Below are 12,826 nucleotides of genomic sequence, written 5' to 3' on the forward strand. Positions count from 1 at the left end.
GGTCATGGAGAACATTGAAGAAATATCACAGTGAACCCAAATCATTGCTTCTTTGTTACAAAGGCAGAAAATGAAACACCAAAAGGTAAAAGAAATTAAAGTTAATCCTTCTTTGTTCTCTAAATAAAAGACTGAAAGTTATCATACCCCGAAACACAGTCCATCCTGCTGCAAGGTGTGTATGTTTCTGGAACCTATATTATTAGCTGATTTGCAGTTGGTAAATAGGAGAGTAATATCAATCCTATGTGAAAGTTGCATTGGTTCAAACATGATTTTTCCCAGCAAGATAATTTGTTGAAGCAACCAAAGGCAAACTTTCTTACAGCTAATGAGAAACTCTTAGCAATGTATGAAGACCCTAAGAGAAAAGATGAAAATCCTTTAAGGGCAAGGAGCGGCTACTTTAGTGGCTTTCACTGTGTTAAGCTGTCTGGGGAAGCTGCGAGTACAGGTAAGCCATGAAGACATTTCACCTGGTGATTAGAAAAAAAACATTGATTGATGAAGGTGAAACCGCACAACTCGTCTCAGGACTTAATGAATTGCAGGTTCTTTATGTCTCGGTGCAGAAGCAATTCCGTGAGGGACAAAGTGGGAGGTAAGAAGTGGATCTGTTAGTATAGGATGCGTGTGAAGGAGACAGGCAGGCAGGCAAGAGAGCTCTGCCCCAGAACTAAGTGGGCTACGTTTTTGTTTTGTTTTGTTGTTAATCATTTTTAAAATCTTAATTTTATATTGGAGTATAATTGATTAACAATGTTGTGCTAGTTTCAGGTGTACAGCAAAGTGATTCAGTTACACATATACATGTATCTGTTCTTTTTCAAATTCTTTTCCCATTTAGGTTGTTTTGTTTCATTTATGTTAGCAAATGTAGCATACTAAGACATTTTACATAGATGTTTAATAGTAGGGAAAACTGTGTGGGAGAGGGAAGTGTATGGGAACTCTGTACTATCTTCTCAGTCTTTCTATAAATCTATAACTTTTCTAAAAATAAAGTCTGTTAAAAAATTCTATGAGGGTTTCTCATTTTGTACACTCTAGTACCTCAAGCTCATATATATTAGTTACAAATGAGTGATGGGTAAATGAGTGAGTGAATGAACGAATCAGTGGCTCGTGACAGATTCAACATGCAGTGCCCACACTGGGCTAGAATACTGGGAAAAGTCAGTGTGTACCAACTGAGGGGCTAATAACCAGAATACTTGAAGAACTCCTAAAATGCAACAACAGCAACAAAGACAACCTAATTCAAAATAGGCAAAGGATTTGAATAGACAGGTATCCAAAGAAGATATACAGATGAAAAGATGCTAAACGTCACTAATCGTTAGGGAAATGCAAATAAAACCACAGTGAGATACCACTTCATACCCATTAGGATGGCTATTAAAAACAAAAACAAGTGTGGGCTATATTTTTATAATCAAAGGAAAAGTAGGGAGGGGCAGAAGACCACTTTCTTCCTCATTCTTTGAGTAGCTGTCAAGCCTACGTCACTAGCTCCTCCTTCAGGTCGGGCAGAGGAGTTTTTGACCCTATATGGTCAAACCAGGATGGTCTTGGTGCTATTCAAATCAGCACAAGGGTGGTAACGTAGACTAAACTATGTTAAATCATCTCACATTTCAGTATAATGAGGGTCTTCTACTTTGGAATGCCACCTTTGCCCTGTATTCCTGTCCTTGGTACGTGCATGTCCTAAGGATCATTATCTTGCTGACCTTTACCAGCAGGATGCAGGCCTCATTTTTTCACTTAATGGGCTGGGGCATATCTTGTGCTTTTATTGCATAGTTTCATTGTTAAGCCGGCCTGTTTTCTTTCACAGTGTTCTGATTGGTTTCTTCAGTGATCATTAGCTTACAGTGGTCTCCTGAAGTTCCTTCTCTATAATCCCCAGTGGAATTTCTGAAACTACTCTATCCCTATCATTGGCAGCAACCTTTAGATCATATTTTTAATATTGATGAAAATGATTTCTATGAGAAGCAATTGATTTCAAGGATCTATATCTGAAAAGAAGAAACACAAGCCCAAACATTTAAGTATACAACAGATGGACTAATTCTCAGTGTAGATATTAGTGGAAATTTAGGATTCTTGTTTTTGTTACTGCTCAGGTTACAAAATTCCATAAGAATTTTCCCCATAAGACTTTTAATTTTAGGGCATGATTTTGCAGAATGTGAGATTTTCATCTTATTAGGAGCAAATTAAAGAATTCATTAGACCAAAACAGTTTCTCCCGTTTTTCCATCTGTGTAGTTACCCTGAAACATAATAGAAAAAAACCAATAGCAACTTTCATGATGTATGAAAATTGTTGTGGAGTAGCTTGGAACAGTGGGAGTTCTGAACCAAAGGTCTATGTCTAGTACATAGTTGAGGCAGAGAACCAAGCACTGGCCAAATTTAACAGCCCACCTGTGAACAACTTCCCCTTCAAACCAATTTCTCTATATCCTTGCCAACACTTGTTTTTGTTTTTAATAGCCATCCTAATGGGTATGAAATGGTATCTCACTGTGATTTTATTTGCATTTCCCTAACGATTAGTGACGTTTAGCATCTCATGTGCTTATTGGTCATCTGTATATCTTCTTTGGATACCTGTCTATTCAAATCCTTTGCCTATTTTGAATTAGGTTGTCTTTGTTGCTGTTGTTGCATTTTTAGGAGTTCTTCAAGTATTCTGGTTATTAGCCCCTCAGTTGGTACACACTGACTTTTCCCAGTATTCTAGCCCAGTGTGGGCACTGCATGTTGAATCTGTCACGAGCCACTGATTCGTTCATTCACTCACTCATTTACCCATCACTCATTTGTAACTAATATATATGAGCTTGAGGTACTAGAGTGTACAAAATGAGAAACCCTCATAGAATTTTTTAACAGACTTTATTTTTAGAAAAGTTATAGATTTATAGAAAGACTGAGAAGATAGTACAGAGTTCCCATACACTTCCCTCTCCCACACAGTTTTCCCTACTATTAAACATCTATGCGAAATGTCCTAGTGTGTGACATCTGTTAACATAAATGAAACAATAATGACACATTAACAAAAGTCCATAGTTTACATTAAGGTTCCTCTTTTTGTTATACTTTTATGGATTTTGACAAATGCATAATTTCATGTGTCTACCACTACAGTATCATATTGAATAATCTCACCATCCTAAAAATTTCCTGTGTTCCATCTACTCACCCTTCCCAATCTCACAGTGGCAACCACTGATCCCCTTACTATCTCTCTAGTTTTGCTCTTTCCAGAATGTCATATAGTTGGAATCATACTGTAAGTAACCTTTTCAGACTGGCTTCTTTCTCTTAGCCACATACAAATTAAACTTCCTTTGTGTCTTGGGCCTTGATAACCTTTTTTTTTTGTTTTAATAGCTAGGCTATATGATTTTTTTTTTTGATGGTTTAAAAAATTTTTTATTGTGGAAAAATGTACATAAAATTTACCATTTTTACATATGCAATTCAGTGGCATTAAGTATATGCACGATCACCACCATCCATCTCCAGAACCCCATACTGAACACTATATGCATTAAATAACAACTCCCCATTCCCTCCTCCACTCAAGACCCTGGTAGCCAACATTCCACCTTATCTCTAAATATTTGAATAGTCTTAATACTTCATATAAGTAGAATCATGTATTTGTCCTTTTGCGTGTGGCTTATTTCACTTACCATGTCTTCAAGGTTCATCAACAGTATAGTATGTATCCAAATTTCATTCCTTTTTATGACTGAATAATATTCCACTGTAGGTATTTACCACATTTTGCTTATTCATTCATTGATTAGTGATCATGAGTCATTTCACCTTTTTGCTGTTGAGATAATGCTTCTATGAACATACATGTGCAAATACCTGTTTAAGCCCCTGTTTTCTATTCTTTTGTATAAATACCCAGAAGTGGTTTTGCTGAATCAAATGCTAATTCTGTATTTAACGTTTTGAGGAACTGCCATACTGTCTTCTACCGCAGCTATACCACAACGCAGAAAAGTTCCAGTCTCTCCAATATCCTTGTCAGCACTTTTTTTAAATAATAGCAATACTAATGGGTGTAAAGTGGTATTTCATCATGGTTTTGATTTGCATTTCCCAAATGGTTAGTGATGCTGAGTATCTTTTCATGTGCTTATTGGTCATTCTGTATCTTCTTTGGATACCTGTCTATTCAAGTCCTTTGCCCAGTTTTGAATTGGGTTGTCTTTTGTTGCTATGGTTGCATTTTAGAAGTTTTTTATATATTAATAGATATTAATCCCTCATCAAATATGTGATTTGCAAATATTTTCTCCCATTCTGTGGATTGCTTTTTTCACTGTTGATAGTGTCCTTTGATACATAAATGTTTAATTTTTGATGAAGCCCAGTTTGTTTTTTCTTCTGATGCCTAGGACTTTGGTGTCATATTCAAGAAATCACTACCAAATCCAATGTCCTGAAACTTCCCCTGTTTTCCTCTAAGAGTAGAGTTTTAAGTCTTAGGTTTATGTCTTTGATCCATTTGAATTAATTTTTGTACATGGTGTTAGGTAAGAATCCAGCTTCATTCTTTTGCATGTGGATATCCAGTTTTCCCAACACCTTTTGTTGGAAACACTGTCCTTTCCCATTAAAGGGTCTTGGTGTACTTCCCCAAAATTATTTGACCATATATGTGAGGATTTCTGGATTCTTTATTCTATGACATTTGTCTATATGTCTGTTTTTATTTTGTACCACATTGTTTTGATTATTGTAGCTTTGCGAAAAATTTGAAATCAGTTAGTGTTAGCCTTCCACCTTTGATCTTTTTTAAGATTGTTTTGGCTATTTGGGGCTCCTAGATATTCTGCTGAATTATTTTTCTATTTCTGCAAAAAATGTCATTGAGATTTTGAAGTGGATTACGTTGAATCTGTAGATAACTTTGGGTAGTATTAGCATCATACCCATATTATCAAGTCTTCCAGTCTATGAACGTGGGATGTCTTTCCATTTATTGGTATCATCCTTAACATCATTCAGCAGTTTTGTGGTTTTCAGTGTACAAGTCTTTCACCTTCTTTAATTCCTATGTATATTATTGTTTTTGATGCTATTGTAAAGGGAATTATCCAAATTTATGTTTTGGGTTGTTCATGTTAGTGTACTGAAAGGAAACTCATTTTGTGTGTTGCTTCTGTATCCTTAAACTTTGCTGAATTTCTTAGTTCTAACAGATTTGGGGGTGTGGGGATCATTCGTGTTATGTACATATAGGATCATGTATTCTGCAGAGATAATTTTACTTCTTCCTTCCTAATTTGTCTTTTTCTTGTCTAATTACTCTGTCTCAAGCTTCCAACACCATGCTGAATGGTAGTAGTAAAATCTGCTTCCTTGTCTTGTTCCTGATGTTAGGAAAAGCTTTCAGTCCTTAATTATGATGTTAGCTGTAAGATTTTCATGTGACCTTTATTATGTTGAGGTAGCTTCTAGCTTCCTTCAATTCCTAGTGTATTGTTTTTGGGTTTTTTTAATCAAAATGAATTTTGTCAAATTCTTTTTCAGCATCAACTGATGGGATCCATGTGGGACCTTCATTCTGCTGATGTGGTGTATTGTACTCAATTGGATTTTCATCTGTTGAAACATCCTTGCCTTGCAGCAATAAACCCACTTGTTCAAAATGTGTGAAACTTTTAGTGTGCTCTTGAATTCAGTTTGCTAATAACTTAAGATTTTTACATCAGTATGCGTCAGGGATATTGGTCTTTAACTTTCTTTTCTTGTGTTGTCATCGTCTGGCTTTGGTATCACGGTAATGCTGGCCTTATACAATGGATTAGAAAATGTTCCCACCTATTAAATTTTTGGAAAGTTTGAGAACTGGCGTTATTTCTTCTTTAAAGGTTTGGTAGACTTGAGTAAAGCCAGAGGTTGCCTTTTTTCCCCTTTCTTGGGAGGTTTTTGACTGCTGATTCAATCTCTTTTCTAGCTATAGGTCTATGTAGATTTTTTTTTTATAATTTTATTTATTTATTATTTTTGGGGGGGTACACCAAGTTCAATCATCTTTTCTTTTTTTCATTTTTTTTTTATTATTTTTTTGGGGGTACACCAGGTTCAATCATCTGTTTTTATACACATATCCCCGTATTCCCTCCCTCCCTTGAATCATGAATCAGCCTTGGTATGGCTTTGTGTTTTTAGGCATACATCCATTTCATCTAGGTTATCCAACTTGCTGCTGTTCACAGTACTCTTATGATACTTTTTATTTCTGTAGACTTGTTAGTAATATCTCTACTGTTATTTCTGTTTTTAGAAGTTGAGTCTTCTCTTGTTATTGATCTAGCTAAACGTTTGTCCACTTTGTTAACCTTTTCGAAGAACTAGCTTTTAGTTCAAACTTTTCTATTGATTTTCTATTCAGTATTTTGCCTATCTTATTCTCATCTTCCTTCTACTAGCTTTGGGTCTAGTCCATTCTTTATTTAGTTCTTTAAGTTATACAGTTAGAAAGTTGATTTCAGGTTGTTTTTTTTTTTTTTTTTTAAAGTAAGCATTTACAGCTAGAATTTTCTCTGTTATGGGATGCAGTGAAAGCAGTGCTGAGGTTTGGTATGTTGTGTTTTGCTTAATGTACTTTGAGGATGTTATTAGATGTGTGTTTATCATTGTTACATCTTTGTTGCATAAAACCTTTTAACATATACTGTTCTTTTCTTTAAATCCCAAAAGGTTATAAGTCTATTTGTCTGACGATACTATACTGTTCTCTTTTGGTTACTATCTGCATGGAATATTTTTCTTCCTTATCTTTGGTGTTAGTCTTTTCATGTTGTTTTTTTGTAGTGAAATATTTAAATTCTCTTCTTTCCTTCTGTGTGTATTCTATAGCTATTTCTTTGTGGTTACCATGGGGATTCCATTTAACATCATAAAGTAATAACACTAATTTGAATTTATAGCAGCTTAACTTCAACAGTGCATAAAAACTTTGCTCTTACATAACTTCATCCACACTCCCTTTCAACTATTAATGCTACAAGATTGCATTTTTAAGCACTGTCTAAAAACATAAACCAATAAATATATTTTATCATTAGTTCCTAAACTGTGTGGAACACAAAGTTATAAATCAAAGTTATAATACTAGCTTCTGTAATTGTTCATGTAGACCTTTACTGGAGAGCTTTACTTCTTCATATGGTTTCCCATTCCTATCCTTTGTCCTTTCATTTCAACTTGAAGAATGCCCTTTAGCATTTCTTGCAGGGCAGGTCTAGTTGTATCAGTCTCCTTCAGCTTTTATTTGGTAGTGTTCTAATTTCTCCCTCATTTCTTTTTTTAAATTTTTGGCTGCATTGGGTTTTCGTTGCTTCACACAGGCTCTCTCTAGTTGTGGCGAGCAGGGGCTACTCTTCATTGTGGTGCACTGGCTTTTCATTGCAGTGGCTTCTCTTGTTGTGGAGCACAGGCTCTAGGCACATGGGCTTCAGTAGTTGCAGCACACAGGCTCAGTAGTTGTGGCACATGGGCTTAGTTGCTCCATGGCATATGGGATCCTGCCAGACCAGGGATCAAACCTGTGTCCCCTGCATTGGCAGGTGGATTCTTAACCACTTCGCCACCAGGGAAGTCCCTCTCCCTCATTTTTGAAAGACAGTTTTGCCACATAGATTTCAGGTTGACATTTTTTTCAAGAAATCTGATCATCTTATTGAAGATCCCTTTTATGTTATGTTTCTTAATTCTTGCTGCTTTCAAGACTCTTTCTCTTCATATAGCCTAATTATGCAGATCTTCCTTGACTTACAATGGGGTTGTATCTCAGTAAACCCACGGCTAAGTTGAAAATATCATGTCGAAAATGCATTTTATATTCCTAACCTGCAACACCATAGCTCAGCCCGTCCGACCTTAAATGTGCTCTGAACAATTGCATTAGCCTATAGTTGGGCAAAATCATGTAATACAAAGCCTGTTTTGAAGTGATGTAATTTATTGAATACTGTACTGAAAAACGGAACGGTTGTAATTAGATGTTTACTCTCATGATCATGTGGCTGACTGGGAGCTGCAGCTACCACAGCCAAGCATCATAAATGCATATCTTACTGCATGCTGCTAGCCTGGGAAAAGATCAAAATTCAGAACTTGAAGTATGGTTTCTGCTGAACACATATCACTTTTGCACCATCGTAAAGCTGAAAAATCCTAAGTCAAATTGTCCTAGGTCAAGGACTGTCTATACTGTATCTTGGTGTCTCTTTTGACTTTGCCCTGTTTGGAGTTCATTGAGCCTCTTGATATGTACATCCACACCTTGCATCAAATTTGGTAAGCTTTTTGCCATTATTTCTTCACATAATCTTTATATAGCTTTCTCTTTTTCTTGTGGGACTTCTGTAATGTTTCTTTTTCCATTTGGTGGTGTCTTACAAAGCCCTTATATTATTTACTTTGTTTTCTTAGACACAGTATCTTCAACTGTCTTGAACTGTCTTCAGCTTTGCTGATGAGTTATTTTGCTTGCTCCAATCTGTTCAACCCCTCTAGTGAAAATTTTTTTTGTAATTTTCTGCTCCAGAATTTGGTTCCTTTTTATAATACCTCTCCATTGGAATTCTCATTTTAGTCAACACTTTGATTTCCTTTAGTTCCTTGAGCATATTTAAAGGTCTTTTCTAGTAAGTTCAATGTGTGGGCTTCCTCCAGGCCAGTCTCTGTTCCACTGAATAGGCCTCGTTTCCCTGTTTCTTTGTATGAATGCCTTGCAGATTCTTTGTTGTTGAAAATTTGGGCATTTCACTATTACAATATTGTAATTATGAATATAACATTCTCATCTATTCTGTTTACCAGTTGTTGCTGACTGCTGAAGGCTGTTGTTCATTTGTTTTTGAGACTTTTCCAAGCTATTTTTACAAAGACTATTCCTTGTGTGATCATTGAAGCCTCTGTTCTTATTATCTCTTGTTCAGCTGTTTTTAGAGATTTCCTTCAATGCCACTTCTTTTTGCATTTTAGCTGTGTGCTAAGGCACTCCTGCAGTACTTAGCTAGGCTTGCTTCTCTCCTAGGAATCAGAGCAAGATGAAAGCCTAATGCTCTCTTAAGTCTTTTCTGAGCATGTTTTGCCTGTGCCTGCATTTGGCATTCTGCATCTTCCCCTGGGTACAACTGCTTTTGAATGTCCTATTTCTCAAAAATGTCACCCCAACTTCTCCTCTGGGCCTTACACAGCCTGTTTTATGTCTTCACCCATATCCAGGTGCCTGTGATTCTGTAGTCATCCTGCAGCTTTCACAAGCAGTGGCCCATCTTTTCTTGCCTGATTTCCAAGTTATGCAAAACAATGATGAGGACCTTGAGTCAGTCCTTCTAATCCCCCAGACAGATTAGAAAAGACAAAAATGATTTGAAAAGTCTATTCTTCCTCTTCTGGCTTGAGGGAGGGAACTGGATACTAGGCTTGTCATTTTAAGAATAAGACCACCACTGCATGGGTGAGTAAAAAGGTCACAAAGCCTTCCTTTTCGTGGATGGGTTTTCCTCACTGGGCACTGTGTTAGTTGCTATAATCCTTCGACTGTTTTCCAAAGCTTCAACAAATTTGGTTCATACAGTTGCTACTTTCTTCCTTTCCTCCCCAATGTCTCTGTGGAGGAACAAAAGTTTGGAGCATCGTAGTTCACAATTTTGCTAGTGTCACTCAGGTCAACTGTTTATTCCTATCTATAATTCTAGTATTCCAACTAGGCCTTCAGCAGTTTGTTTTAGATACATGTATGGTGACTGAATTTTGGTTAGACTTGGAAGTATTGTGTAAATGTTAAGAAAACGGTCTCAATTATCTTCATTCATTTACATTTAAAATTAATGAATATATATATTTTCCAATTTCTTGTAATTATCAATCTTGTTTTTACTGGCTGTGATGTCACTAGAGAACAGTAACTTTTATGAGAACTTCATGAAATGCTCTCTACACTTTTAGTACCAGAACAAAACATTAAATGACATTTACTGGCTTCTGCCAATGTTTCCTACTTTATAGTAGCATATATTCTAATTGGTCTCCATCATGGCATAGGGCAGAAATGAAATAAAACAAAAATAACATGTCTTGTAAATATTTGACTATTTTTCTCTACATGGGCCAATATTAAAATAACTTTCTGGTAACATTCTTTACATAGTATAGGTATTAGTTTTATTTAACAAGGATATTATTACTAATACTATGTTTTGTTATTTTAGGATTTTCATTAAGCAGACTCATACCCTTTCTACAAATGAAAACCAAGTCAGTCATCTAAAATCTCAATTTCAAATCAAGAGGATTTAGAGTCTTCTGTTTTCATTAAAATGGAATTTATGGTGGTGTTTAAATGGGTTAGATTGTGTGGGCACAAAATGATAAAAGTAGGTTTATTTTTTTCTCAAAAATTTCTGCAGAATGCATAGGAAATTCTCAGACTTGTAAAAGTTTATTTTACATTCTTTGCATGTTCATTGTGTTCAATTTGCAATATAAATTCGTGGCAAAACTTGTGCTGTTTGGCTTCTCTTACTAGGTTAAAAAGTTATTTACCAATGATCCAGGTTTAAGCAAAGCTGAGAAATATAGCAGTGAACTGGCCTTCTGGACTCCTTTCATTAGTCTAGATCACGGACTGTTATAACAATGTGTAGGGTGTCTATTTTGAGGTCTTAATCCCAAGCTTCCCTACTCTTCCTTATACTGCTACTTGGCTTTTCAAGTTTATTCTTTGAAGTAGCCTTTAACAGGGCAAACTAGCTGCAGAAAGAGTCTGCTTTTGAAAGCACATAAAGGAAATCAACATTTTTTAAACATCTTGATTAAACTATCCTATCAATCTTGTCACTTGATAGAAGGCAGCTCAGTATCGTGAAGAAAACACTAAGGGTACATCTTTACTTCTTTTTGTGCTCATGTCAATTTTTTCACATGATCATTTTTCCAATTTCACAAGTGACTACAACAGTTGCCATTTCTATGAATTGAGTATGTTTTTAGCTGAAACAGTAACTTTTCCTTTAATGGTTACTTTTAAGACAAGCCTTTCAAAATTGCAAGAAATTGTTTTAACTTTGGTGGTTACATTATCATTCCTGTTCCATGGAATGTCAAAGCCTCTGAGAGGCAGGGCTGATAACTTTTGTTTTCAATCAGTACTACTCTTTCTGTTGGTTCAACTTCTTCCCTTTCTATTCTGCACCAGGGTTACAACCTTGTAGCCAAATGAATTTATTGTTCATAACAAGCTCCAAAGTCTCAGCTATAAAAGGAGCTATATATTAACCTCAAATATTGTATAAAATGACCTTGCAGCAGACTCTCCTTTGAGAAATAACAAAACATTTTATATGAGTATTAATTTGAAAAACTAAAATAATTCATTCAATCAGGCACATTTTGTTCATGTTTCCGGTTTTCGAAATCCTTTTCCTCTACTAGTCAGTCAACTGTGGTTAATATCAAGGACAAAGAAATTTTACAAAGTATTTTCCTTATATGCTATTTAAGCATAACCAAGGACTCAAATTTTGAGGTATTGTCTACTTGATAATGGGTACCAATGTCAAATAATAGAGGAGTTAATAGCTAAATAAAAACAGCTAAATATTAATATTCACAGATTAAAAGTTCTATGGCAATCATACTTTCCTTTGGACTTTCTTTAGAAACTAAGATTGAGGCTATCCATAAATTAAAGAAACTTTTAAGTATTTTTTATCATTCATATAAACAGCATGAAAAAAATCTTTTGAGGTAAAAATTGGTTTAAAAAAGTGATTAAAAACAGGAAAGCAGGAATGTTAATATATTTGATTTCACTTACCTTGCAAGTTTTCTTCTATCCCGTTAGAACCACTGACTATCACAAAAGTGCCATACATTATATCATACTGTATTACAATATGCTAATACAGATATCCTGTAATAAAGACCTGGAAAAAAACAAGTGACTTAGGCAAGACTGATGCTATTTCTGCCATGTAAGACAGTCTGGAAACACACAGTCCAAATCAGTTGTGGTAGCACTTCAACAAAACTATATGGCAACCTAGGATGGTTCTGTGTGGTTCTCTTCCACAAGAGAGCATTGCCTCTTCCGTAGAGTCTCAGAGGGCTAGCTATCATATCCACTTTTAAGCAAAAGCATCAAAAAAAGGCAAAAAACCCACAAAAAACAGGCACACTGTTTTAAAGGACACATTATCATTTCCCCTCACATTTCACTGGCCAGAGCAGTCATACTTGCAAGGGGGACTAGCATGTAGTCTTTATTCTGATGTGCATGTGCCTAGCTGAAAATCAAAGGTTTTATAACTATGCAAAAAGGAAAGAATGGATATTGGTGGGAAATTGGTATTCTCTGTACATATCTCATTTTGATATTTACATAATTAGAAATTTAAACCTGGAAATCATTTTACTAGAACTATACCAAGATTTGCTAGCTGACAAATACTATTCTGGGTTTTCTTTTCCAAAGGATTAGTTTCTTTCATTCATTCACTAAAAGCAATGAAGTACACAACTATCTGAGTTTCCAAGGTATGTTTTATTGGTATAAAACCAAAATAAAGTGATGTAATTGTGTGATCTGCCAATTAGTTATATAGAAGTAGGTGAAAAAAAGAATTTTGTTGCAATTTCTTTATTGAGGGAAAAGGAAATTTTTTTTCCTTACAAAGTAATAAAATACTGATTAGTCTTGGCAATTTATCTGTATAAGCAATTTTAGAGTACTAAAACAAAAAAAGTTCCTTAATAGTCATCAAAT

The 12,826-nt window shown here is 35.3% G+C and overlaps 1 protein-coding gene across 4 annotated transcripts in view; it reads left to right on the forward strand.

Annotated features, from left to right (window-relative positions):
* The window catches only part of NRG4 (neuregulin 4), a 138,104-nt gene extending 125,288 nt beyond the window's left edge, over nt 1-12,816 (forward strand). Inside the window, exons 7-9 of one of the 4 annotated variants that reach the window (XR_009051462.1) lie at nt 2-85; nt 329-454; nt 10,272-12,816. Coding sequence is in view for 1 of the 4 variants with exons in the window: in XM_057723515.1 (XP_057579498.1) it covers nt 5,575-5,615 (41 nt within the window). In the remaining 3 variants the exon portion in view is untranslated. Of the gene's footprint in view, nt 1; nt 86-328; nt 455-5,574 lie in introns of all 4 variants that reach the window. The other 3 variants (XR_009051460.1, XR_009051461.1, XM_057723515.1) reach the window with 3 other exon arrangements.
* The last annotated feature ends 10 nt before the right edge of the window (nt 12,817-12,826 follow it).

The sequence above is a fragment of the Hippopotamus amphibius genome, chromosome 2 (assembly GCF_030028045.1).
Source record: "Hippopotamus amphibius kiboko isolate mHipAmp2 chromosome 2, mHipAmp2.hap2, whole genome shotgun sequence".
In the NCBI taxonomy this organism is placed as follows: Eukaryota; Metazoa; Chordata; class Mammalia; order Artiodactyla; family Hippopotamidae; genus Hippopotamus; species Hippopotamus amphibius.